The following is a 27,286-nucleotide window of genomic DNA, read 5'->3' as shown; positions in this document are numbered from 1 at the left end:
CTTCTTCAATAGCCATTCATACCCGCTTTTAGTTGAGTAGGTGAGAGTATTTGAGTTTGTCCAAAACCAACCTGTTTTATCTCCTGCCTGCTTGATAGGATCAAAGAGCATCAAATCAAGTTTAACTTCTTCCGGAATCATTGTGCAAAGAATATCCCACCGCCAATGTCCATGGTACCAGACATCTTCTAGCTTCAAGTGAGAATCAGAGATGTGCACAAAAGGAACCAAAGGAGCTAGCGTTCCACATGGTCGCCAAGCATGATACCAAAAGGATTGAGACATCCTGCCTGTACACCAATCAAAACCATCACGAAGCTTTTCTATTGTCTTATAAATCGCTCGCCAAGTGCTTGAAACATTATTAGAAAAACTGGATGAAAAGCAAGACCTCCCAGATAAATATTTTGCCAACATAATTCTTACCCAAAGCTTATCATTATTATGCAGTAATTGCCAAACAAGCTTTCCTAATAAAGCAAAATTTACACACTGGGTATCTCTAATTCCCAAGCCTCCATATTTTCTTGGAGTGACAACTTTGCTCCACTTGACATAATTTAAGCATCGCTCCCCCACCTTTCCCTTCCACAAGAATTGTCTAAGCACAGAATCAATCTTTTGACAAATTGAAGTAGGAAAAAGAGTCACTTGCATCTGATAAATAGGAAGAGAAGAAGCAACAGATTTAATTAAGCAAAGCCTGCCTGCTCTGTTAAGGAGCCGACCTTTCCAACTAGCCAGCCTATTCTTGATCTTCTCTAAAGAGTCCGCAAAAATAGACCTAGCAGCTCGAGGATGATTAAGGTTCACCCCCAAGTATTTGCCTAGGTCACTAGTAAAAGGAATATGAGAAACACCAGACAACATTTCCTTCCTTCTATTTGAGATATTTCTAGAACAAATAGCTTTAGATTTTTCAATGTTAACCTTCATACCTGAAGCTTTGCAGAACAACTCCAAGGTGTGCACAACATTCCGAACTTGATTTTTCTTTGCTTTACAAAAAAGGAGGAGGTCATCTGCAAACATCAAGTGAGAAACTCTAGGTCCTCCTCTAGAAACAGCCACACCATCCCAAATACCCTCGTCAACTTGTTTGGAAATGAAGCACGCCAATCTTTCCATGCACAAAACAAATAAATAAGGAGAAATTGGATCTCCTTGCCTGAGCCCTCTGCGAGGTTGGAAGCTGTCCAATAGATTCTTATAGTTTATATAGAAAACTTTTTAAGTTTTAACTGTCTTTCAAATCAATAAATTTTTGTAAGCGAATCCTTAAATTAAACTAAGATTACAAAACATTTTAAATTCTTATACAACTTAATGCAACTCTATCTAATTTTATAAATTCTAAATGTAAAAATTGATTCAATATAAGACAAAATTTAATAATAAACATTAAAAACTTTATAAGAAATAACTAATTTTTAAATTCATATATATTCTTAAATGATTATCTAAAGAGAAGAATGTGACTGGATAGTGGATACTCTATCATGCATCAAAAACTGATCCTCAAATTTCACTCACAAAACTTATTAATAATATAAAAATAAGATTAAAGAAAAAACAAAAATAATAATTTGAAAAGAAAAAAAGCGGAAAGATAGGAAACAGAAAGAGATCGAAAAAGAGAGAGATCGAGGAACAATTGCCACTGCCATTGCCATTGGCAATTGCATTTGCATTCTTCGTCGTTGTATGTGTTTATATCTTATATAGAAAGTGAAGCAACATCATGTTGTTGGAACTGCAAGTGAAAGTGAAAGCCATAGTTTTATTACTGATCTTCTGCTTCTTCTTGCTGTCACTGTCACCGCCGTGTGGAGCCATCTGGATCACGTTACAGGCGAAGGCTACTTCCACGAAATGCGTTTCAGAAGAAATCCAAAGCAACATCATCGTTTTAGCTAACTACTTTGTCGTTGCTGCAGTCGGTGCCGCTGATCTTCATCATCGCTCACCTCCCCGAAACCCTACTATTTCCGTCAAGGTATCGCGTACCGATCTGGATCGATCGCTTTTATTCTCGTTTGTTTTCGTTTCTCACACAACACAATAATATAATTAATTCATATATCTCACCTTCATTATTAGGTTAGATTATTTTGGATCATCTTTCATCGACGACCTAATTCGATTTGTGAAATTGATTTAGTACTAATATTAGATAGTTCATGTGGTTTGTGCCATGAGAATTACTGAATATAATATGATTCATTCAATTTACGTGTTTCTCTTATTTTGATGAACTCATCTTTCAGGCTATTTTAACTTTTTATCTGAATGCACGTGCTTATATGTATATTTGCTCATGCTGCTACCAGTGAAGTGAATGCAAATAATCCTTCCAGAAATTATTATCAGGGTTCTATTATGAAAATTGATACATTTATTAGATACATTAATCATCGAATAATAATGCATTAATTATAGAGATTAGAGATAGTAGTGTCTTAGTTTCTGTCTGTATACCTATTATTTTGTTATCAAAAAATAACTTCCACCGTTTCTTGTAAGTTGATCTCTGGATTTATCTTATAGTAATAGTACTACAAATTTTGTTTAGGTGACATCACCATATGGAAACAATCTTCATTTCAAGGAGAACGCAACAATCGGCAAGTTCGCATTTACAACTACAGAGACTGGGAGCTACCTGGCATGCTTCTGGGTGGCTGAAAATCAAGGAAACGAAGAAGTTCAAGTCAACCTCGATTGGAAAATCGGCATTGCAGCCACGGAATGGGAAACAGTTGCTAAGAAAGAAAAGATTGAGGTAAATATTCCATTCATAAGTCATATCTACCTACATATATTTTCTTAATTTACCTATATATTCCATTTATGGCATCTACAGATGAATAATCAGTTAGGGTTTGATAAATCTCAGTATTTGTAACACACTTCGAATAGAAATAGTTAGGGTAACTTATTTTGTATTTTATATTAAGAAACTCACGACCTTATTACTATTAAACATATGGTGTGATTCTATTTTAAAATGAGATTAAGTTCTATCTAATAGTAATGGAAGTATGATAGTTTAAAATGGAACCTAAGTACATCTATCACAGCTCTTTTTTTTTAATGCTACTTTGAAATTGTGACTCAAAAGCATATACAATTATCAAAACTGATCTAACAATTAACCTATCTAAGGCATTGAATTACTTAATACTGAGTCAATAATTTAACTGGTTAGTTACTAATCGAACCACTTAATTAAATGTGAGGTAAGCTTGCTTGTCTCAAATCGAAGGAAAACTTGTTTGACTTCATCATGTTTGACCGGGTTAATTATCCCAATTTTTATATTAAAAAAGAGTGTGTTTTGTTATATCATGAAGATGAAGAATGTATCATAAAATTGTGGAAAAAAAAATAAAAGAAATTAGAGGGTCAGATTTAAAAACAAAAAGTTAGAGGATTAAATTTGTATTTATAATTTTTTTTAAATCACAAATCTGAGAGCCATCCTCAGATTTGTGTATTCATAAAATTTTATTATGAAATCTGATCTTCAGATTTTTTATCTCCACATAAAAAAAACACTTAATTTATCCACACTAATGAATAATTGTCCATTTCAAAAAAAAATTAACCTAATTATTCACGGTCCGAACTATTCATAAAATGCTTTAATCACCATGAATGCATTAATGTTTGTATCTTGATAAAGTACTTAATACTACATTTATAAAAGAGATTGAGACTAAAAGATAGAGATTGTCTAAAAGACAAAAATTAAAAAATTAAGACTAAATTAAATTTTTATATTATATTTAGTGTAAAATATACAGGATTAAGTTATGGTTTATTATCTTATTTGATTCAATATAAATGTGAACATGAAATAGTGTTAAAATTTCAATCTTTTTTAGTCTAAAAATTTTAGTTCCTTATGTCTCTATTTTCTAAAAATAATGAAAAGATTGAAATTTTATGTCTCGAAACTAAAATTTTAATTCCAATCTTTAATTACTAAACACAATATTAAATCTTAATATCTCAATATCAGTTTCAATCTTTTAAAACAAACACTACTTAACAGATTATGCTCTGGATATTGCCCCCTTGAAGAATTTATCTTTGCTAACATCAGTTTTATATGTTATTGATGCTTAGGGGGTAGAGCTTGAGTTGAGAAAGCTGGAAGAAGCAGTGGTGACTATCCATGAGAATTTGCTAAATCTGAAGAACAGGTATCGTAATTTTTATTATATGACAAACGCCTAAATGTTGGCACTTATTTTTATTTTTTCCCTTATCATCTTTGAGGCGGTGTTGCAAGTTGTCTCGACTTTTTCTGATTAACCATTTCTTTTTTTCTTCTCAGAGAATCAAATATGAGGGGCGTAAGTGAAAGAACAAATGCCAGAGTAGCATGGCTTAGTATAATGTCCTTGGGTATCTGCATTGTAGTTTCAGCTTTGCAATTTTGGCATTTGAAGCGATACTTCGTAAAGAAGAAGCTTATCTAGAACTAGATGGTGCTAAATTTAGGTCTTTGGATAATTATTTTTTTTGTACAAATGATTTTCTCAGAATTGATTTTATCAGGTTTTTTAAAGCTTATTAGAAAAAAAAAAGCGAATAACTTTTCATTTTACATTTTAATTTTATTCAAATAATTACAAAAATATAGTAGTTTCGTGTGACAAATATAAGCACACAAGAAAAAAAATTGAAAATCAAGAAGGAATTTTATAACTTGAAACATTAGCTTTTACTTGACGAAGTAGAGGCATATTACAGCACTTATTCACTTAAATCTTGCTAACCTACAAGATTTTGTTATAATACAATAGCTATACTTTCTATTGATAGGAAGAAAGGGGTACAAACAGTATTCTAAAAGGTTTCAACTTTCAAGTCTAAACCTCATTGTTGTACACAACTTAAAATGGTGGATAGTATATAAAGTATAAACATCTTTTTCTTAGCAACACCATTATCATGTTCTTTTGATAATCACGTGAAAGATGATAATCCAATCATTCTCCAAATTAGCTTAACAGAAAGATCATAATTCCAAATGAAGTTCAAAAACAATACATTAGAAGTTTACAAAGTCAATTAGCTCCCCCGAAATGTTGAGAACCATACATCAATTCAGCAGTGAGTAGTCCAGCTTAAGCTAAAAATGAACAACAAAAGTCTCTTTTGACAAATACAAAAATGAAAAATAAAAAGTGTAGACTAGTGCACAAGACTCACCCACTTAATGGGAGAGTAAGTCCATAACCTTATTCAGGCAAATAAAGAGCCTATTTCTAAGATTTGAACTCATAAGGCAACAACCTTGCCAGTGAAACAAGGTTCATCACCCTCTTCCTATATTATGAATGCATCAAGAAACAATGATAGCCTTTTATAAGCTTTATTCTATTCGTACCTTCTCATGGTTCATGTATCTCAAGCGGCAAATCTCATCAAAAAAATCATCAGCACTGGTGTGGCAGCTCTTCATTTGAAGAATCTTTATAACCATGGTCCTCAAATTTTTCCCATACTTCAACAAGGATTCAAGAGTACTGATTTTCTGTTCAGCATTTAGTGGTGATCTTACAGTGATTACAGCCTCCTCCAAACATGGGATGGCAAACCCAGGATCAACCTGCAAAATGAATCAATATCAGCATTAGATAAGATTTCTAAGAGCACACTTAATCAGAAGAGTAATATTTAGCCTATTATGAATTTACATGTTTCAGACTGTTCCTCTGGCACAGAGCTGCGAACATAGCTCCATGGATATCAAACTTCCGCAGCTTTGGATGGCTATTGAAAAATTCAACAAAATCAATCTCTGGAAAGGGTTGCAGAGCCTCAAAGTCCCCTGTGAATTCAACCTTCATAAAAAGATGCTTCACCTCACTTGCCAATTTCAGCATTTTACATATTGCATCCCAGCACCACTGGACTCCCCGCATTGACAGGAACTCCAGAACATTGAGGTTTCCGAAATCTATCATGTATACCCTCCCTGGAAACAATTAACATGAGATGAAAGAAATATAAGAACAAGAAAACACAGCCAATAAAAAAAACTATATGTACAAGAATCACTTAATATTGAAGATTACCCGAACTGTTGGAAATTGAAAGCTTCTTCAAATGCCCGGTTTCAGGGACCCTGATCCAACTACAGCCTTGTACCTCAAGGGATTCAATTTTCGGAGAGATAAGAGAAAGTGAACAGTTTCCCAAACCATAAAAATCAAGCTTACACTCCTCTAAATATGGCAGCTCAATTGAAATTGATCTAACCCCCTCACATCCAAGCAACAGCAACCGTTTAAGATAAGGACATGCTTGAAGCACCACAGTCAATACAGGATCCTCCAATCTTGCACCAATTATTTCAAGGGTGCTAAGATTTTGGAAGACATCCCATTTTGGCGAATTTATCATTAAAACACCCCACAATTTTAGAGACACCAAATTCTTTGCTGCCCCAATGCAGTCCAACTTTGATGGACTTTCACGTGATGCCTGGTTATCAGTAAGGTTGTCCATTCGAAGCTCAAGCTGAGTGAGTGATTGACCTACAAGAGACAGCCATGAAGCAAGGCCTGAAGGGGAGAAAGGGCTATATACCACTAACTCTTCTAATTTTACAACAGTTGATACCATTCTCTGCACAATGTTGTCCGGAATTTCACCACTAGAAGGGTTATCAAATGAGTTGCGAGGAAAATAGAGAGTTCTGACATAAGTTGTTGCATCTTTCCATCGCTTAGAAACACAGTTACAAGCTGCCACATCACGAGCATTACTGATGTGGGACAAGATGTATTGAAGTAGGGCATCGGGGAGAGATTCCATGGCTGAGGACAATAATCATAGAGGTAATGAGCAATATGAAATAGACAGATTCAAGTAAAGAATATAATTGAACATAGGGAAAACTGCCATCACTAAAACCTCAAAATACATGACTAAACTAAGCAAAGAATTTTGCTTCCCACCTTTACTATCACAATCTCCTTCGAGTTGACCCTTGTTGCTTCAACTCACCTCTGAAAACTTCACTCTTTTTACTCAAACAATAGATTTTGCAACTTTAGATTATACTAACACTATCAACATGTGAGAAATAAGAGAACTATCATATTCAATAAACTTGCTCAAAAAATTGAAATCTCAGCTAGCAATGCATACATTTCTAGAGTAACTATAAAGGCCCAGTTAAGATTTAAATATTTCATGACAATTCAAAACAGAAATGAAACCGAATCTGAGAAATTCAAGTAAATGCAGTAACAGAACCCACTCATAACTCAAACCATAAACATCCAAAACAAAAAAAAAGTTCAATTTTATTCCTCTTAGTTGAGCGTAGAATGTGACGGGAAAAACTTACACATAATGAGATCCGAAAAGAGTGAGGAAAGAAAAAGCTTTGGCAATTAACGCTGAATGAAGATCTGGGTATGGGTCTTCGTTACCCCTTGCCTGTGCTGTGCCAAAGATTCTCTCCTTCTCTCTCTTTCTCTCTCACTCTCACTCTATATTGCAATACCAAGAGGGACATAATAATATAGGGAGCTCATAGGAACAGTGTTTTTCTTTTATTGCAAAAAAAAAAAAAGAACGAAGAAGAGAGAAATTTTTTGGATTTTTTTTTTTAAATTTTCTGGAAAGTTTGTGTTGTTTTGTTAGTTGTCTGTTTGGCTCAAGTTGAAAATTTTTGGAGAATGAGGGTTGCGCCTCAAAATTAAAATTTGCCCGCTTTCATTTTCGCTATTTCAAATATTTTTTGACCGTTCAAACAGGCAGGCCAAGGCTCCAACATATAAAACCATATAATATATATAGTTATATACATAATCCTATACATGTGAGTTACTTGCCATGCTTAAACACACACCCACCCACATTATTATTAAGTAACATTTTATATATCCATCACTGTTAGTTAAGTAGATGAAGTTATACCATTGTATTTGAACTTGATATCTTTATCATGAAGAGTGATTCTTAAAAAACTTTAGCACTGTATGTAAGCGTGTTACTATGCATTCAACAATTAATTAATTAAATTCTAGTAAGAATAATTCTCCACATACAAGGATTTTTCCATACAAGTCTTTATAAATTATTTATATTCATGTGCTTCAAACTGTTATTGCACGTTCTTCACTGCACGATTCTTCTTCTTCTTTTTGCTGTATGTTCTTCTTCCTCCTCCTCCTCCTCCTCCTCTTATTCTTCTCTTTCGTTATCGTCGTCACCAAGAAGAAGAAGAAGGAAGAGGAGGAGGAACGCAAAGCACGCTATAAAAATCGTTGAGTAGCGCGCGTGTGTTTGCCCCACTTTATATGACTTGTAAACTCAAATAACTTGTATATATAGTACTACTCTTCTAGTAAATGAGATATATCACGTTTAGAGATTTAAATTGATTTATCGCCGTGGTAACATTAGTAACAATGTGGAGCAAGCACGTTGCAAAAATAGAGGCAAGCTTTGTTTTAAGCACTCCTTGACAACAGCTGCTTAGCTTGCAAATTGCATTTTTTTTTTTCGGCATTAGAAAAATCTTTATCACCAGCTAAGGAAGCCTTTTTTTTGTTTTCATAAAATTATTTAGAAGTTGTTTAATTATGTTAATAGTGGTTTATTGAACGAGTCATAATTATTACAATGACAAAAAACCAAATGTTATAATAATTAATTGATCATTCACCTAAACCAACCTAAATCCTTCACTTAAGAAGGTCAAAAAAAAAATTTAAACTATCATCATATGCTTCAATAGTATTGGCTATACTAACATGGATCTGTGGTCACAAAAACATAGTCGCTTTGAATGCATCTATTAATTAATGGCACATTTCCAAGCTGTCTTGTTTTCCTGAATCCATAGCTTAGTTGATAAGATATTAAATCAAATTAAATAATATAGTATACATCAAGTATCAAGATTTGACAACCACTTATTTTGTCTCAGACTCAGAGTCTCCACTTAATACAACAAACTTACAAGGGGTGGATCATGGATGTACTCATAAGTCATAATTTCAGATTTTTTTTTAATACACCAAGAGTGCTCAAAGTAAAATGGTTTTAACTGTTTGAGACTTTAAGTCAACTTGAATAGCAACACTGCAGCAGAAAATTACTGTAAGTTTCAACTTGTATATATTTTCAACTAGTTGAGTCATAGAATAGAAGTGCTGAGAATACATCATTTTCACACAGGAACCCGGTAAGATGGATCCACCATTTTCAGGATGAACAAGTTTCCTTTGTCACCTCTTGATACTCTGTTATTTTGAATTATGATAATAATTAATCAAGTAAGCAAGCATCACAATGAATATTTAATTTCTACTCTATAATATAACAACTTAACAAGTCATATATATAGGTAGCTAAAATTGAGATGAAGCTAAAGAAAAAGTTCCAATGGGTTTAATTTCATTGCTTTTTCCGAGTGGGATACAAAGTAAATGTGACTAGAATAAAATGTGGCAACTCACCTAAGTTCTTCATCTAAATATGTAATTTCCAATTCACCACGGGCTCTTCCAGGTGCTTTCACAGGTATCTGCACATTTTTTATTATAACTCTCACAAGATTAAGGAGGTCAAGTAATAATTTGCTATGAAATTTTGAAGAAGCCTGATAAAATGATATGAAGAACTAACATTGCAAAATATAATTTAAGTCATAATTTGTCGAACGAAAAATGTTTGGTAACAAAAAAATATTAGACAAAAACAGTCAGAACTTACCTTATTTAGCATTCATTAAATTAATGAATGCTAAATAAGATAAGTTATAGCTGTTTTTTTGGTCTCCCTAGCATTACCGTTTATCGAAACACTGAATAAAACTTACCAAGCCTAAGATTTTGAATGTATCAAATTGTACAGCTACTTTCCTTGCATTTAGAGGTGTTAGATTTGCTGTCACCTACACAGTTTAAAATGCTGATTTCATTTACATGTGAAATACAATTTAATTATCTGAATTTTGTAATAATAATGGGTACGCGCCTGGTTGAAGAATGGCCAAGACTCCATGTTTTGAGCCCTAAGGGTATCCACATTGATTGCTTGATAATTTGTAACTGATCTCAAAAGCTTTGGTCTCTGTCATTCAATATATGATATTAACGAAAGCATACAGAAAATGAAAAGGCTAATCAATTATTTATCAATGACATAGAAATAGTAGTATTGGTTTACCTTGGTTTGCAAGATTGACTGAGAGGTAGTGTATATAAGCTCCCATTTGCCATCAAGTAGATTAGATTTCAGGGGCTCCTTTGTAGGATTTACTGCTTCAAGTTTCCGTGCAATCTATTTAGATGGAAATAAATCCCAACAATCAACAATGAACATGCACGTGAACAACTTACATCAAAATTTCCTCACAAATATACCAAAGAATAATGCATATATAATTTACATATTTGTAAATATGAAAAAAAGTTCATGAAACCACTTTAAGTTTTTGAAATAAGTAATTTTATGATATGGTATAAAAACTTGTAAAAAATATATAAAATTTAAGCAAACCAAATCAAAAAAAGCTTTGAGTGCAATGGATATGGTAGATTAGAGTTTAAACTCTATCCTAATTGAATCCGTACATCTTAAATCTCTTTCTATCCAACCCAACTTGAATAAAACAAATTTATTTTCAATAAATTACAATATTTAGTGTTTTCAAATTTTATAATATCAAATATTATTTATGTATTATTAGCAAATTAAATTATTAGGTCAGTGACACTAAATACTTGAAAAACTTGGATTCAACCCTACCTATGGTATCATAAACTTTTTGAAGTAAGTAATTAATGAGTAGGAAATGTAGCTCCATAACAATTTTTTATGAATTATGGATTTCACTTGCGCTTATTACTCGTATTCTTCTCTGGAATCATAAAATCCGCATCCAAAAACTAAACACTGTTGATAAAAAATAAATAAAGTTGAAGGAGATAGTAGAAGATTAGGAAATGAAACCTGATCAACAGTTTGCTGGTCATCGGGGGTGGCATCAGCACCTCGATCAAGAGGTGCAATGGCCTGAAGTAGCTCTTGCTTGATGGTGTTGGCATCTTTGCCGCCTTTCTTCAAGAAAGCAGGGAAGAATGAGACTTGAGCTCTCCATTTCTCAGTCTGAGGAGTGGTGGCGGTTCTGATGATGATAGGGAAGTTACAAGAAGAAGAAGAGAAATGCGGTGGATGAAGAAAGAGTAGTTTGGGAGAGGAGGAGTGATGTGTGGTGTGGAGAGGTGGAAGGTGGTGATGGTGTGCGCCCAAGGAGGGAGAGGATAAGGCCATTTTTCATGTTCATCTGCCTTTTCCTTTTCCTTTTCCTTTTCATTTTCCTGCTAAATTTTCTTCTCAAAAAATAAATACAGATTAATGGCACATTTGTATTTATTGATCAAAATAAAAAAATATAAATATCAAAATGAATATAGATACTTTATACATATTAAAATTTATTTAAATAAAATTAAATTTAATTAGAGAATTAATTATTTATTAATTAATATTAGTTAAAATGTTATTTTTAATTCATATTAATATTTATATAAACGTCTAAAATTGTATATCAAAACATTCAAAATTTTATTAAGAAAAATTCAAAAAGAAAAAATTAAAATTAGAGAAATAATATGTATTTAAAATTGAAATTAAGTCTTAATAAATTTAAATAAACAAAAATATGACTAAAAAGTATTTTTTAATGTATTATTAGTATAAAATAATTCTATATATATTTAATTACATAATAACAAACATTTGTAACATTAATTATATAAAATATTATTAATAAATTAAAATTAAATTTTGTTAAAAAATTAAATTAAACTTGATTATAAAATATAATTTTAAATTTAACACACTAAAATATGTTACACCATCATATAATCACGTGTATTTTTTAAATAATTATTTATGCAATTAATATCAAAAATAATTATTTTTAATAATATAAAATTATATAATTAGATGCACATTTAAAATTATTTTACACTACAATAATACTCTATATCCATATAAAAAATACATCCAAGTTATCCAAGTAATATTGGTCACCCTTACTCGTTTGTCATACATGCGCTACATATAACGTGCTGCAACAACCTTCCTCTCTACTCGCATGTTCTTCTTCTTCTCTGCTCGCGTTCTTCCTTATTGATCTGCATTGCCTTCATCGTTTTCTCCTCTGGTTGGGTTCATCTTCTCATTTTCTTCTTTCGATCTGATTATGTTGCATTTATCTTCTTCCTATTCCTCTTCATTTTCTTCTTCGATATGCACTTCTGAATCAAAACAATGAATAACTCAACTTCAAATCAGTTGAATGAGAGTGATTTGGATTATTCTTCTGAAACGAATCGAACTGATGAAGTTTGGATTGTTCAATTTTGAATCGAATTGAATGGAATGGAATGCAATTGCTAATTTGAATTGAATTGAATTGAATGGACGGAGGTGTACTGAATTGAATTGATAATCTGTAAATTGTAGGAACTCAGTACTATATAATTGTTTCACCATGAGTATTGTGTTCGGTTCATTATGCAGAAAGCTGTTTGAATTTGATTTTATATAATGGATTATGTTTCATTCACTCAGTACTATACAATTGTTTCACTATGAGTACGCGTTCGATTCATTATATAGAAAAGCTGTTCGAATTTAATTTTATATAATGGATTATGTTTCGTTCACTGAGTACTATACAATTGTTTCACCATGAGTACTGTGTTCATTATACAGAAAGCTGTTTGAATTTGATTTTATATAATGGATTATGTTTCGCTCACTCAGTATTATACAATTGTTTCACCATGAGTACGTGTTCGGTTCATTATGCAGAAAGATGTTCAAATTTGAATTTATATAATGGATAATGTTCCATTCATTTAGTACTATACAATTGTTTCACCATAATAACATATTCGGTTCATTTCTGTTCTACACAATTCAAAACTCTTCCTCCTCACCTTCTACTGCTTCTTCACCAGAGAAAAAATGAGGAAAAGGCAATAACAACAAAAGAATGATGATAAGGAGAAAATATGTGAAGAAGAAAGAACATGAAAAAGAAGGAGGAGAATGAGGAGGAAGAGGAACGCAAAGAAAAAGGCAAAGAAGAAGACGCTCCCTGCGTAAATGAGCGTGAGAAGAAGAAGAAGCGCGGGAAAAGAAGAAGAAGAAGAGCAGAGAGAAAAGAAAAAGAGAAGAAGCGTTGGATAAGAGCAGTTTTATGTGTATTGAATGCATGTCTTTTACATTTCATTTAATGGTATTGAATTTTTTTAATGTTGGGCCAACTTGAATGAACTTGTATACAAAATTACATGAATGTATAGAATGACGCGTCCCGTCATTTTAGGTACGGGACACAATTTAGTGCTCCACAATTGTTTGGAATATTAAAACTCCTCTTAGAAAGTTAGGAATAAGTTACCGTTTTGTAGTTTAAATAATACTTTTTTTTTGGTAATAGTTTAAATAATGGTTGGGCTTGTTACAATAAAGATAAGGATGGATGCTCATTGATGGTGGATCTGATTTCCTATACTGAAAGGAGTAAATTCCCATGACAGCACAATTAATATAGTTTGAAAGGTTGAATTTATTTGCCTATAAAAGCATAAACGAGGCAAATAGTTTTTACACACAGTAACAATAAACAAATGCAATTCTCTCTCTCTTTACTTTTAATACTTCTTTCTATCTTTATATATATATATATATATATATATATATATATATATATATACACATTACAACATATAATATTATTATTATATATATAAATCATTATTGAACTAATTATATTAATACTAAAGTCTTCTATTTATACATCTTTATTTTATATTTAATATATCTTTTATTTATTTTACAACAGGGCTAACATTATTTTTTGGTTTTTACTTGGACCTGTTTTAGGTTTCTTTTATTTTTAAATTGCTATTGGATTTTTACAAAATTATAATAGAAACAAAAATTAAAAACCTCTTAACAAAAAAAAAATTAAAAAGTTTAAAAAGTTAAAAAGACAAAATACTTCTTTATAGTGAATTTTTTAAAAAAGTATAATATGTTTTAATTAATTGCAAAAAGATAAAATTTTTTTAGGAATTAAAGTTGTTTTTTTCCAAAGATACATAGATTCAAACCTACAACCTCTTATATGAGCACGAAAAGATTATACCATTTGAGATATAACTGATTGACAAGATTAGGGTTGTTTGATTTTTAAAAAATAAAATAAAATATGTTTGAATGTAAAATAGATAAAATTATTCCTGTTGAAGATTTAGTTTAAACTTTTAAAATATCCATTTAAAGTTTAATTAAAAAGACAAAAATATATTTTTAATATTAATGTTGTTTAAATATATTTAAATTTAAAAATTTGAATTTAATATTAAAAAATTAAAATATCATGTTTAAGATAAATTTTAAAAAGACCAAAATTTTTTTAGTATTAATGTTATTTAATAAAAATTAAAATGTTAATTTTTTTTTGTCAAAGCCAGTCACCCAGTCCAACACAAACAGAGACCCGAAAACTCCACTCCACCCAACGCCTAATACCATCTCCTTCGTCACTGCAGTTCGTGCACCCTTGAAGCATGATTGGGATCGGTAGAAAAGTTTTGATGCCGTTTGTTCTCCAACGCTCTGGTTCCGCAGTCATCTCTGCTCCTCCTTGGTCACATGTAATCTTTCCTCTGTAATGGATTCAAGCCTTCCAGATTCTAGTGATTGGTGACACTTGCTCCACCTCGGTTTCAAGAGGTTCACTCTCAGGCGTATGGGTCTTGCCTTCGGCCGACGCCGCCGCTTGTCTTCTGTGGTTCTGTGTTGATTCTCCGATGCTACTTGATCTCCGTCCGCAAAGGCTTTAAGTTCCTAACGTTTTAAAATTGGCTCAATATTGTCCTACCATTAGGGATCTATTAACAAAATTGGTGGTGGGACAAAATTGAGACGATTTTGAAACGTTGGAAACTTAAATAAGACGAAAATGCTGGGAACAAAAACGATACATAAAAATAAATTTTAATTTTATCTTTCAATAATATCAATTTTTTAGGTACATCGTTATTTAATTATTTTTTAACCACATCCAAGTAAATTAAACTTAATAACATTACTTTTATTCTAAATAAATTTAATTTTTTTTATAATTTTACTCTTACATATTTTTACTCATCATGAAATTTTTATAAAATGACTAGTATGTAAACTTGCGAAAAAGAAAAAAAATTGATACATATACAATAAAGTATAAATTGTACTTTTTGTCTCTAACGTGTCAAAATTCTTTAACGTTTAAAAGTAAAAATCTTTAAAAGTAAAATTATAAAAAAAATTTTATTTATAATGAAAGTAATGTAATTAAGTGTAATTTACTTAAATGTGATTAAAAAATAATTGAATAACTATGTACCGTAAAAAATTGATATTATTGAAGGATAAAATTAAAATTTATTTCTATGTATTATTTTTGTCTCCAATGTTTTCGTTCAATTTACATCCCTAACATTTTAAAATCGTTTTAATTTTATCTCGTCGTCAATTCTATTAACATATTCCTAACGGCAGGACAACATTGAGCCAATTTTAAAACGTCAGGGACTTAAATAGGACAATTTAAACATTAGGGATAATTTTGAGACTTATCCCAAACGTTGAGGACAAAAATAATACTTTACTCTTTAAATAATTAAAGTTGTTTTTATTAAATTTAAAAAATAAAAATTTGAATTTGAATTTTTTTTGGATAACCAAAACACGGAAATGTGAAGTTGAATTTAATTAATTGAACCAAATATATTATTTAATATTAAATTTAAATATTAAGATGTTCTTTTGGGATTAGATTACTTACCTGAGTTAGAAAGTAAAATTTTAAATTTTAATTTAAAACAATAAAATAGGAACAAATATTTATTTTTTTAAAATTGAATAAATATAATTAATTATATAAATATAATAATACGAATACGTTTATTTTTATCAAATTAAATTAAGTTACTAGTTAAATTATATTTATTTAAATTTTAATTTAAAAATTTTATAATTTAAAATTTTAAATTATGTGAATAAAATTAGATTAAATAAAAATAAAAATATACCAGTACGATTTAGATCATACTGTAATGAGTTTATGAAATTCTAAAATAAAATAAATCTTAAAAGATAAAAATAAAAAAATGTTATGGAAAAAAATAAAATTTTTTATTTTATTTCAGTAAAATAATTAACATTAATAAAATACTAAAATTAAAAAAAAACGTTGCTTAATAAGTACAGATGAGAGATTAATATTTTATGATTATTTTATAATTTTTATTTAAAAGTATAATTTTAAGTTAGTGTTAATTTTTTAAATATTAATTTTTAAAAAAAATATAATTTTTTAGTATTAATTGTTTAACAATGTTATCAATATACAATAAAAACGAGATAAGTCTCAAAGTGGTCCCTGAAGTTACTGTCGAGCCTCATAGTGATCCCTGAAGTTAAAAATTACTCATATTCATCCCTGAAATTACACTACGGAACTCAGACTTGTCCTTCCGGCCAATTTCGTCCAGCTGGCGCAACCGGAAAGCTAACTTGGACTCGTTGGTGACACGCTGTCAGCACAACAGTTAGCTGACGTGGTGACGTAAACTGTTTTGACTCAATTTGGTCCCTAAATTGAGGTTAAAAACCCTAACCCCCAATTGACTCTCTTCTCCTATTTTCTCCATCGCACACTCTCTTCTCCTCTCTTCTCCATCGCACCAGAGGTAACTCTCCTCTACAGTGTCTTCTCTATCTTCGAAAACTACACGTTATGGCTAGCGCGAGCAACGCAGCTGGGAGCTCCAACAACCCACGATCATTTGAAAGCATCATGAGAAGAATGAATAAAAACAGAGATGTGCGTCTGCCAGAATGGTGTGGGTGCGGGTCGAGACTAGTGTTGCGATGGTCAGCGACGGATTCTAATCCAGGGAAACCGTTCGTGGGTTGCCCAAACTACAATGTAAGTGTTTGATGCTGTTGTTTGCTGTAATTCTGGATGTAAACTTGGTTGATTTACTTTCCTGGGTGCAGACTACAGGTAAGAGGTGGTGTGGGTTGTTTCTGTTGGTGGATTAAATTCTGGAAGAAGATGCGGTAACATGTGATTGTAGAACAAGCTCTTCAAATGACAACAAAAAATGGAGGATGAAGATTAGATTCTAAAGTTAGAGTTCTCAAAATGGGGAGAATTTTGCTGTTTACATGTATGCTGCTGCTACTGATTACAATTGTTGTGCTTGTCTTAAGGTTGGATAGGCAATATAGTTAATTGTATTTAGCAAAAAAAAATGTGACATGAGATATGCATATGTTGTTCTGTTCATGTATTTGTACCTGTCCTTTTGGTTGAAAAAAATGCAGATTAAACTGTTTGACATGACTGTGTAAGAATAATTTGGAATTTGAATAAACAAGAGGTTATATGTAAATAATTGTTCTTGCACTACTAATGGATTCATCTAATGGAATTAATCTTAATTGCATATCAGAGACCAAGAAAAAAAAAATCTGCCACAGCTCAATTCAAGGGAGTCATAATCCATATTCATATATTCATAATGCAGAAAACATATTTAAAATAGGCATTACAGAGTTAGGGCAATATTCAACAAGTATATCAAAGTTCTCAACATATTGAGAACACAAGTTTTGAACACTAAAATCTCCAACACTGGTTTCAAAATTCAGAAAGCACGCTGCTTCATCAAAATAGATAAATAAAATAGTCTTCTCCTAAACGTAATAATCCTAGTCTTCATTTTTTGTTTCTGCGTGGTCTGAATCTAAGGTTGGGAACAAACTTCATGAAGTTAGCAAACCTTGTAACGCTCTCCTGTGATGCACCTTGCATAGAATGAGACGGATGATTTGTTGCGGGTTAACTGGTTGCTGGTTGGGTGGTTGCTGCTTGATTGTTGTTTTCTGGAGTTGCCTTTTCTTGTTTGGAGGACTTCCTTTTGGGACGGAGTTTTGGTGGCCTCACAGGAGAAGGCAAAACCTATTAGTAAAGACATGTAAAATAGTTAGTAAAAGTGCATAAGAACATGCACATAATAAAATGAATGTCATCTAATTTTTTGAACCTATTGAGAGTCATCGGTTTGTGACAAGGATGGTTGACTGAGTTCAAGCTGAATTTTGGTGGACAAGGGTGGCTTCACCACCATTAGCAGCAAGGGGTTGGGCAGCAACAGCCTCTGCAGTAACAGCAGCATCCTCATTAGCAGCTCTAGAGTTACATAAGTGACATCAGAATGGTCCCTTCAGTTTTATAAGTGACATCAAAATGGTCCCTATTCTTTACATACAAATCAGTTCATTATATACACAGCAGTTCATCAAGCATTAGTCCATCTACTAAGTAAAGCAGTAGTTCATTATATACACGGCAGTTCATTATATAAGCAGTGATCCAACTACCCTGTAATGAGTATCTTCTCACTTATTCTATTATCACAGCAGCCAATACTAATTATACAACAACAAATAAATTTCTAAAACATACCTTCTGCTTATCTGATACGAAACAGAGCTTGTTTTGCTTATAATCTCCCAAGTCTTCATGAAGTAATTCCAAGAACCACCTCCAGTTTTTAGTATTTTCAACAAGGACAATTACATATGCAATCACGTACATATGATTCTCTGCATATCTAATATGAAACAGAGCTTGTTTTGCTTATAATCACATTCTTCGTTGTCATTTGAAGAGCTTGTTCTACCATCACATGTTACCGCATCTTCTTCCAGAATTTTATCCATCCACAGAAACAACTCACACCACCTCTTACCTACAGTCTGCATCCTGGAAAGTGAATCAATCAAGTTTACATCTAGAATTACAGCAAACAACAGCATCAAACACTTACATTGTAGTTTGGGCAACCCACGAACGGTCTCCCTAAATTAGAATCCGTCGCTGACCATCACAATACTGGTCTCAACCCGCACTCACACCATTCTGGCAGACGTGCATCTCTGTTTCTATTCATTCTCCTCATGATACTTCCAAATGATCGTGGGTTGTTGGAGCTCTCAGCTGCATTGCTCGCGCTAGCCATAACGTGTGGTTTTCGAAGATGGAGAAGACACTGTAGGAGAAGCAATAGAGGAGAGTCACTTCTGGTGTGATGGAGAAAAGAGGAGAAGAGAGTGTGCGATGAAGAAGGGAGGAGAAGAGAGTCAATTGGGAGTTAGAGTTTTTAACCTCAATTTAGGGACCAAATTGAGTCAAAACAGTTTACGTCGCCACGTCAGCTAGCCGTTGTACTGACAGCGTGTCACCAACGAGTCCAGGTCAGCTTTCCAGTTGTGCCAGCTGGACGAAATTGACCGGAAGGACGAGTCTGAGTTTCAGAGTGCAACTTCAGGGATGAATATGAGTAATTTTTAATTTCAGAAATCACTATGAAGCTCGAGGGTAACTTCAAGGACCATTTTAAAACTTATCTCATAAAAACTCTATTAATAGAATATCTCTTAAAATATTATGCTAATACACATACAATATTAATAATGTAAAGAAGTTTTAAAATTCCAAAGATTAGGAAAGTATAGTAACATTTACCTAGAATGACTATCATCAAAATTAAATTCTAAAAACATTGACTTGACTTTAGTTTCTTGTAAAAAGGTGATGAATTTTTTTCATAAACATTTAGCACGTGGAAGGGCACTACATTGAGGGGTGGCCGGTGGCTCTCATTCTCAACGCAAGCGCAGGAATGCTATTTGCATACGTTTCTCTTTCTTTCTTGATTTCTTCCATTTTAGATACTAATCACTTCCCTTTCCCTTTCCTCTTTTGATCCATCATTTCGTCTTCAGCTTCAGCTATGAATTATCAGCTCCAAGTTTGAAACTTGAACTTCAAACACACTTCACTCATGAAGAATGGGGCCAAAGCTTCCATTGACCCACTTCAGAATAACACCCACTTATCTTGTTTTTTCATCCCGCAAAGATTTCCATGGATACCATAAGTATTCCCCAAGAATATTCTCAGAGCAGAGATTTCCCTTCAAGTTCACGCCTCAGTCTTTGGGGGATAAACTCAAGCTCAATGACATAACTCCCAGTATGTTCTCTTTCAAACTCTTTTTCAATTTACTTCTTTGTATCAGTTTCTATTATACGTTTGCCTTTTGTTTCATTAAGATATGTTGTTAATTTCTGTGTAAATTTGAAATTGCTGATATTGATGCTAAGGAATTTGATTTCCCTCATATTTTGAAGTCTTGAAGAAGTGTTGGTGTGTGTTGTAGTTATTTATCTTTAGTTTTTTGGTCTCCTCATTGTGAATTTGCCTTTGAACTTTTAAATTTCCATTTCTTCTTCATAGATTCTATACAAGAGAGGTTGAATGCATTGGTATCAAGGACCCAGAATTTCTTAAATGAAGTGGCTTCTCCCCTTGCAAAGCCTGGTCAAAATAGGAAGCCTTCTCATGAAAATGAACTCGGGTTTCAAGTAATGGAAGACATATTAATGGTAGAGGAGACAATAGAACGCAAAACCCGATATGGGGTTCTATCTCTAGCTGCTGTTATATGTATTGAGCAATTCAGCAGGTGAATACATTTGCATTCTTCTATCTATGTTGGTGACACTTTTCTATAATTGTGCTTTGGATTAATCAAATGGATCATATTTAAGAAATTCACGAGTCAAGACTAAGAAGTAGCGCTATATCATATATGCTTTTTGCTTATGCCATTGGAATGTACAATAAACATTAAAATGTTTTACTCCCAAAATTACAGTGAAAAAGAGGTCATTGGAGAAGACACTTACTTAATGTTTTCTTCAATATGAAAATATATGAGTGGCTTTTGAGCTAGCTATGATTTAAGTTATGACCTAGTTGAGGAATTTGTCTTTGTTTTCATATCTCTTAGTTTGCTTACTTAATACCTATAAGACTGATACAGAAATTATTATTTGACATGATGGAAATAAGATTGCAGGATGAATGGATTGACTGGGAAGAAGATGCAAAAAATTTTTGAAGCACTTGTCCCGGAATCTGTATGTGGTGATGCCCGTAACTTGGTTGAATACTGCTGCTTTAGATTCTTGTCAAGAGATGGTGCTAATATTCATCCTTCCCTTAAGGTTAGTCTCATCTTGTTCTTTGAAAGGTGTATTGGAAAATTTGTTCGGTTTCTGTTTTTAACAATATGTCGGGCTTAGCACCCACATGCAGACAGAAGTTTGTCAGGTTTCTTTTCCAATCAAATGAATTAATAAATCAAGTACTGTATGAACAAATTTATTCTTTTATGTTCTCTCAAGAACATGCTTGCTGCTTGTTGAAATTTTTGCACAGGATCCTGCATTCCAAAGGCTGATATTCATAACCATGCTTGCTTGGGAAAATCCTTACACCAATGACCTTTCCAACAACTCAGAGAAGGCTTCCTTACAGGTACAGTTCTTTCCTTTGCATGTAAATGTCCCTTTGAATTGTATGAAAGGAGGATAATCTTTTTCTTAGGGATCCCCTGTTTAGCTTTTCTTTTCAAACTAGTTGAACTTGTAAGAGTGGTGCATGGCTTATTGGAGAGAAAACTACTAAGTACATCTTTTATCTTTTCAGTTAGTTCTTTCATATTTCTGATGTAGAGTGCTCATTTTAGATGCATAATTTTGTGGGCTTTGCAGAGTAAACTTGTCACTGAAGAAGCTTTTGTTCGTATTGCTCCTGCAGTCTCTGGTGTGGTTGATCGACCTGTAGTGCATAATCTTTTTAAGGCTCTTGCTAAAGATCAATCTGGAATTTCTTTGAGCTCATGGCTGACTTACATTAATGAATTTATCAAGTAAGTTTGTCTTTTTCTCTCCCTTTTTCAATGATGTTGCATTCTTACAAAAAGGCATCCAAGCAAAGTTTGGAAAGAATAATTGGGATGCATGATTAGGGGATTAAAGTTTTCTACTGAAAACATCTTCTAAATAATCCAATTCCCATAAGAACAAAGTACGATGAATTATTAGCTCTTCGATTTTTTTTTTGGTTCACTTCTATTGAAGTATCTTTTGATATTTATTTGTGCTGCTTTAGACTTCTCTCCTTTGTGTCCTTTATCCAAATCTGCTGTGCTCAAGGTTAATGCAAGCTATTACTAAAAATAAACTAGGTTTCCTGGACCTTTATCCAGTTTCTCTTCTTTGATATAGTTCTGAGTTCTGCATTATGTGGTATACGATCATTTCTATAGGATAAAGATAAGCAAGTTCTGCTATTGTGTTGTAGTGTAAGAATAGTCTCATTATTTTACTTCTACATTGATTTGCTGGAGTGCTCTCAACTTCTATATAATGTCTGATATTACAGAACATCTCTGCTGACCTTGTACTAATATTATTGTAGAGTGCGTGAAGGAAAGAGGTCATATCAGATTCCAGAGTTCCCTCAAATTTTAGGGGAGAGAATTTTATGCATTGGTTCCAACAGTAAGCAACCTGTTCTGAAATGGGAGGGTAATATGGCATGGCCAGGCAAACTCACTCTTACTGATAAAGCAATATATTTTGAGGTACACAGTCTTTGCCACTTTCTCCACATACAAGACCCATTGATTTCTTCAGTATAATCACAATGACCTCTATGCCTAATTTATTTGTCTTGCTTAGTTTCAATTTGATTGATATGTTGTTTTGTTTGGCCGAAAGAAAAGTCTCTCTGGTCAAAGTAAGCTGATTATAAATAACAAGAGAAAAAAAGAAAGAGGGGGGGGGGGGGTTAGAATAGTTCCTCTGCAAGGAGAAAGGGATCATTATCTTTTTCTATTGATAACTTAAAATAAACGTTCAGGCAGTTGGCTTGCTGGGAGAGAAGAGAGCCATGAGAATGGATCTTACACATCAAGGATTAAAGGTAGAGAAGGCAAAGGTTGGGCCTTTAGGGTCTGCACTTTTTGACTCTGCTGTTTCCATTTCTTCTGTCTCAGAGTAAGTATGCTTTGTTCCATCGAGCATTGGATGCTACATTTTAAATTTTTAATATCATTGTCTTACAATAATTGATACTTCTACTTTATTTCATACTTAGGCCAAATAGCTGGATACTGGAATTCATTGACTTGGGAGGTGAAATGAGGAGAGATGTTTGGCATGCTTTGATAAGTGAAATTATAGCGTTACACAAGTTCACACATGAATATGGACCTGATGATTCTGACGAGTCATTGTTTCATGTATACGGGGCTCACAAAGGAAAGGAAAAAGCAACAACCAGTGCCATTAATGGTATAGCTAGACTCCAGGCGCTTCAATGTATGAGGAAGTTGCTTGAAGATCCCATCAAGCTTGTTCAGTTTTCTTATTTACGGAATGCTCCACATAGTGACCTCGTCCTTCAGACTTTAGCTGTTAACTATTGGGGAGGCCCACTGGTTACAGGATTTGTGAATACCCGCAATCAGCCAGAGACTCAATCCTCTGAAGAAATGTCTGATGGCAGCAATAGCATCAACCATGTTTTTGACATAGATGGAAGTGTCTACTTACGGAAGTGGATGAAATCTCCATCTTGGGCATCTAGTAATTCCATTAATTTCTGGAAGAATACTTCAACCAAAGGCTTAATATTAAGTAAGAATCTTGTTGTGGCTGATATGTCGCTTATAGAAAGAGCAGCAGAAATAAGTAAACAGAAATACCGGGTTGAGGAGAAAACTCAAGCCACCATTGATGCTGCAACTCTACAAGGAATACCCAGCAATGTTGATCTCTTTAAGGTTTGGATGCTCAACTTAATTACTTCTCATATTATGAGTGGCATTTTAGTTCACTATACATATAGTTTTGAGCAATTACATAATTCTTCATTAGCATAATAATTGTGCCTGGACTAAGTCTGCATGAGATTGGTCTTGATCATCTGCAGGAGCTATTTTTCCCCTTCACTCTAACTGTCAGAAACTTTGAAAAGCTCAGGCGCTGGGAGGAGCCACCATTGACAGTTGCATTTCTCTCTCTTACCTATACAATAATCTTTAGGTAAATTCACTCCTCAATTTACTTTCTCTGCTATTAATGATTGTTGCTTTCTAAAGGACATTTGTCTATGATCACATGGTGTGCTAAACTGATAATTATTTGGTAGCTTCCAGATTTGGATTTCTGTTTGACGCATTTAGTTGCTTACATTTTACGTATTTCTGGAAGGTGGAAACCTTATTTTAGATGAGCTAATGTGTTTTTGTCTTCTGCAGAAACTTGCTGTCATATGTGTTCCCCATGATGCTGATGATTTTGGCAGTTGGAATGTTGACAATTAGGGGCCTTAAGGAGCAAGGTCGCCTTGGACGATCGTTCGGTAAAGTAACAATACGTGATCAGCCACCTTCCAATACAATACAGAAGATTATTGCTGTAAAAGATGCGATGCGTGATGTTGAAAATTTCTTACAGCAAGTGAATGTTGCACTTCTCAAAATACGTTCTGTTTTCCTCTCTGGCCATCCACAGGTATAGTTATGTGCTTTCAAAGTAGATCTTGGATTTTTTATTTCGGCGATATTTTCATATTATCCTTGCTCTTTGCTCCTTGTTTTAATGTATGTTTAATTTGATTTGCTTCCTTCTCAGATAACCACTGAGGTTGCACTAGTCCTGTTAGCTTCTGCAACTGCTCTTCTTGTTGTGCCATTCAAGTACATCCTTTCTTTTCTTCTCTTTGACTTGTTCACGCGGGAGCTTGAGTTTCGGAGAGAAATGGTTAGGAAATTCATGAAGTTTTTAAGGGAGCGTTGGAATGCAGTGCCGGCTGCCCCAGTATCGGTTTTACCATACGAAAATGAAGAATCAAGATCACAGATTTACTTAAAGGAGAGCAATGACCAATCAAAATCACAAGAAAATAATATCAGTGGTAAGTCCAGTAGATAGTATCACTAGTTTCCTGGCTGCCTAAGGAAAATGTGAAGATGTAAATTTTGTTTGATTTTTTTGTAAAGAAAAATAGAAAGTTTGTGTGCTAGCTTAGTTATATTTTGGATTTGCTACATAAAATGCTTGAGTTGGATAGTACTCTTTTTTAACTTGTGTTTCATAGGATTGAAGAAATCAATAATATATGGTTTATTACAATTGAGGATTCTACTGATGTTCTCAACAAAAGTGAATGAAACAACAAAACAAAGAAACATTGATTTACAGTTATGGTATACTAAAAAAGATAGTTGAATCTCTAGTCAATTCCAACCGGTGAAAAGGTTATGTTGTTGTTATAATCATATCTGCCACATAAATTACTGCATGACCTTTTTATCCATTCGCTAAGATAAGCATAACTTGGACACATATGCCACTAAGAGCAAGAAGACCCACCACCAATCTGGTTTTGTCTTAAAGCCTTTTGAATTTGAGCCATTGCATAAAAGCTGCTTGCCATGATAAGAACACACGGTTTGATTCCTGCATCAAAGGATATTAGCAACAATTATAAGAATATAGGATCATGGTAACTTGTAAGATGACAATAAGTGTCAAGAATAAGAATACCTTGATCCACAGAATGTGACAATGAAATCTGCTCCAGTGCATGTCATAACACTGGTTGGGTCATCACGTGCAAAACTATAAGCTACAGGGCACACTTGTTTGAAAATCTTGGAGTAGTTTGAAGAAGAACACATAGCAGGGTCCTCATATATGCCTCTGCAGCAATACTCATCAGTGTTGAAGACATCACAGGCGCTCCTACAAGCAATGACTTTGTCGTTTTTCTTCACCGTCAGCTGCGAAGGACAGTTATTCCTCAAGTCGCCGTCGCAGCCAGCAGTGCTGCAATTCCCAGAGCCATTCACAGCTTTCACTGCAATAGGCAAGTTGAAGCCGTCAACAAGGCTAACATCATAGAAATCAGGTTTACCATCACCGAGTGTGAACTCTGCTATGGTGGAAGGTGGGGTTCCTGGGCCGGTGCAGTTTATATTGCCGCCGCAGCCACCTGTTTGGCAATCACCATTGCCGTTCTTGTCGAAATCACATCCTGTTCTTGCCCATATCCTGCCACTCCATCCGGCCGGTGCGGTGTACACTGCTGATTGCCCTGGTTTCAGTGTGAAGCCATCACCACTAAAGTTCTCACTTGGTGTAATCCCTGGCCATACTGTTTCCTTGCAGTAATTCACTATGGTCACTGATTTACTGCTTCCACCAAGTTCTGGTGCTGCAACATCAAATTACAAGCTATTGAACAAAAATAACTTCCAATATAAGACGAAATGAGTACACAAAATATTTGCATTGAAGTTTTACATAAAATAAATGGATCAAGAAATATATTCAATTGAAAATTGAGAAACATTTTGTAGTAGGAACCTATATATAGAGGCATCAAGCAAAAGGTGTAGCACTAAATGCTATATTTGCTCTGCATGGCTAAGGTTGGTGACACAACAAAAAGGCTCAAGTATGAAAAGTTTACCGGATGCAATGACAAGGAAGATGAAAGTGAGTTTGAGAACTGCACTATAAGGATTAGCCATCCAATGACACTCTTATAGCAGTAATTAGTGTCTCTAATTACGTGACATTTGATCAAGTGATGAAGAGTTGTGTTATTTATGAGTATGCTGTAAAGAGAGGAGTTGAAGAATACGTGAGGAATGTGAACACTAACAACCGAGAAAAGCTTCCTTGCTTAGGAGATAAATCAAAGGATACCTTGCTCATCAATGTCATGCTCATGTCCTAAGATTCATTTATTCTTTCACTTTTTTCCCTCTTTTAACTTATTTCTCAAACTTTTCTTCTTCTCCTCTTGTTTTGAAGTGCTTTACAAGATTCACCCAAAATAACAGGATATTTTAACTCTCTGTAAGAATTCCAGTATTACTGCTTTAATTTACTCTCAGCCAAATATGTATTTAACTTCTTTTGAATTAAGCTTAAATGAGATTTACTCTAAATTCTAAATGATAAAATTAAAATTACCTGAGAACTATTTTTATAAAAGAGCATATTCTAACATTTAATAGTAAATATTATGCATAAATTGTTAATTTTTTTTGCGTCGCAGTGTTAATATGACAATTTTAAACCTATGAAAGAGACATTTTTAGAATGAGTAAATAGTTAAATTAGTCCCTGAAAAATCACTCGTTTTTCAAATTGATTTCTAAAAGATTTTTTTTAATCAAATTCGTCCTTTAAAGATTTTAAATTAGTCATATTACTCATTCCCTCATTTTGT

At 33.2% G+C, this 27,286-nt stretch overlaps 5 protein-coding genes across 6 annotated transcripts; 2 read left to right on the top strand and 3 right to left on the bottom strand.

The window, feature by feature from the left end:
* Nucleotides 1–1,741: 1,741 nt before the first annotated feature.
* LOC107620113 (transmembrane emp24 domain-containing protein p24delta4-like) lies at nt 1,742–4,487 on the top strand. The gene is made up of 4 exons (XM_016322328.3): nt 1,742–1,996; nt 2,573–2,782; nt 4,132–4,208; nt 4,343–4,487. Exons 1-4 carry the CDS (start codon nt 1,742–1,744, stop codon nt 4,485–4,487), a joined length of 687 nt encoding a protein of 228 aa, XP_016177814.1.
* Nucleotides 4,488–5,012: 525 nt separating this feature from the next.
* Nucleotides 5,013–7,715, bottom strand: LOC107624007 (F-box/RNI-like superfamily protein). Its single transcript, XM_016326435.3, has 4 exons — nt 7,373–7,715; nt 6,093–6,836; nt 5,712–5,992; nt 5,013–5,623 (listed from the first exon to the last, which is right to left on the bottom strand). Exons 1-4 carry the CDS (start codon nt 7,374–7,376, stop codon nt 5,387–5,389), a joined length of 1,266 nt encoding a protein of 421 aa, XP_016181921.1. The 5' UTR covers nt 7,377–7,715; the 3' UTR covers nt 5,013–5,386.
* A 1,164-nt stretch (nt 7,716–8,879) lies between these two features.
* LOC107624032 (putative plastid-lipid-associated protein 4, chloroplastic) lies at nt 8,880–11,376 on the bottom strand. Its single transcript, XM_016326465.3, has 6 exons — nt 10,993–11,376; nt 10,207–10,320; nt 10,015–10,110; nt 9,857–9,931; nt 9,495–9,562; nt 8,880–9,278 (listed from the first exon to the last, which is right to left on the bottom strand). The coding sequence occupies exons 1-6, from the start codon at nt 11,311–11,313 to the stop codon at nt 9,206–9,208; spliced, it is 747 nt and encodes a 248-aa protein (XP_016181951.1). The 5' UTR covers nt 11,314–11,376; the 3' UTR covers nt 8,880–9,205.
* An 8,354-nt stretch (nt 11,377–19,730) lies between these two features.
* LOC107622887 (chromosome-partitioning protein, putative (DUF639)) lies at nt 19,731–25,176 on the top strand. 2 transcript variants are annotated; one of them, XM_088505872.1, is made up of 11 exons: nt 19,731–20,158; nt 20,423–20,651; nt 21,041–21,195; nt 21,410–21,508; nt 21,745–21,902; nt 22,454–22,619; nt 22,898–23,034; nt 23,135–23,822; nt 23,972–24,084; nt 24,300–24,555; nt 24,676–25,176. In XM_088505872.1, exons 3-11 carry the CDS (start codon nt 21,049–21,051, stop codon nt 24,973–24,975), a joined length of 2,064 nt encoding a protein of 687 aa, XP_088361998.1. In that variant the 5' UTR covers nt 19,731–20,158; nt 20,423–20,651; nt 21,041–21,048; the 3' UTR covers nt 24,976–25,176. The 2 variants fall into 2 exon arrangements, with proteins under 2 accessions (XP_088361998.1, XP_016180441.1); XM_016324955.3 differs by having other exon boundaries at nt 19,741–20,158; nt 21,048–21,195.
* LOC107622889 (pathogenesis-related thaumatin-like protein 3.5) lies at nt 25,144–26,707 on the bottom strand. The gene is made up of 3 exons (XM_016324957.3): nt 26,519–26,707; nt 25,591–26,260; nt 25,144–25,503 (listed from the first exon to the last, which is right to left on the bottom strand). The coding sequence occupies exons 1-3, from the start codon at nt 26,577–26,579 to the stop codon at nt 25,365–25,367; spliced, it is 870 nt and encodes a 289-aa protein (XP_016180443.1). The 5' UTR covers nt 26,580–26,707; the 3' UTR covers nt 25,144–25,364.
* Nucleotides 26,708–27,286: the final 579 nt, after the last annotated feature.

The sequence above is a fragment of the Arachis ipaensis genome, chromosome B10 (genome assembly GCF_059453495.1).
Source record: "Arachis ipaensis isolate K30076 ecotype BB chromosome B10, ASM5945349v1, whole genome shotgun sequence".
NCBI lineage: Eukaryota > Viridiplantae > Streptophyta > Magnoliopsida > Fabales > Fabaceae > Arachis > Arachis ipaensis.
This window is presented reverse-complemented; position numbering and strand designations above follow the sequence as displayed.

Excerpts from the sequence above, each read along its gene's own strand:
- LOC107622887 (XM_016324955.3), top strand. The coding sequence starts at position 19,975 with ATGGGGCCAAAGCTTCCATTGACCCACTTCAGAATAACACCCACTTAT. Across the intron at positions 20,159-20,422 it reads GCTCAATGACATAACTCCCA|ATTCTATACAAGAGAGGTTG; the intron begins GTATGTTCTCTT and ends TCTTCTTCATAG. Across the intron at positions 22,620-22,897 it reads ATAAAGCAATATATTTTGAG|GCAGTTGGCTTGCTGGGAGA; the intron begins GTACACAGTCTT and ends ATAAACGTTCAG.
- LOC107624007 (XM_016326435.3), bottom strand. Across the intron at positions 5,993-6,092 it reads TTCAATTTCCAACAGTTCGG|GGAGGGTATACATGATAGAT; the intron begins GTAATCTTCAAT and ends AATTGTTTCCAG. Across the intron at positions 5,624-5,711 it reads AGAGGAACAGTCTGAAACAT|GTTGATCCTGGGTTTGCCAT; the intron begins GTAAATTCATAA and ends TTCATTTTGCAG.
- LOC107622889 (XM_016324957.3), bottom strand. The coding sequence starts at position 26,579 with ATGGCTAATCCTTATAGTGCAGTTCTCAAACTCACTTTCATCTTCCTT. Across the intron at positions 26,261-26,518 it reads CTTCCTTGTCATTGCATCCG|CACCAGAACTTGGTGGAAGC; the intron begins GTAAACTTTTCA and ends TTGATGTTGCAG. Across the intron at positions 25,504-25,590 it reads GTCACATTCTGTGGATCAAG|GAATCAAACCGTGTGTTCTT; the intron begins GTATTCTTATTC and ends CCTTTGATGCAG.
- LOC107624032 (XM_016326465.3), bottom strand. The coding sequence starts at position 11,313 with ATGGCCTTATCCTCTCCCTCCTTGGGCGCACACCATCACCACCTTCCA. Across the intron at positions 9,563-9,856 it reads CATTCAAAATCTTAGGCTTG|ATACCTGTGAAAGCACCTGG; the intron begins GTAAGTTTTATT and ends AAAAATGTGCAG. Across the intron at positions 9,279-9,494 it reads TATTTAGATGAAGAACTTAG|AGTATCAAGAGGTGACAAAG; the intron begins GTGAGTTGCCAC and ends TCAAAATAACAG.
- LOC107620113 (XM_016322328.3), top strand. The coding sequence starts at position 1,742 with ATGTTGTTGGAACTGCAAGTGAAAGTGAAAGCCATAGTTTTATTACTG. Across the intron at positions 1,997-2,572 it reads ACCCTACTATTTCCGTCAAG|GTGACATCACCATATGGAAA; the intron begins GTATCGCGTACC and ends AATTTTGTTTAG. Across the intron at positions 2,783-4,131 it reads CTAAGAAAGAAAAGATTGAG|GGGGTAGAGCTTGAGTTGAG; the intron begins GTAAATATTCCA and ends ATTGATGCTTAG.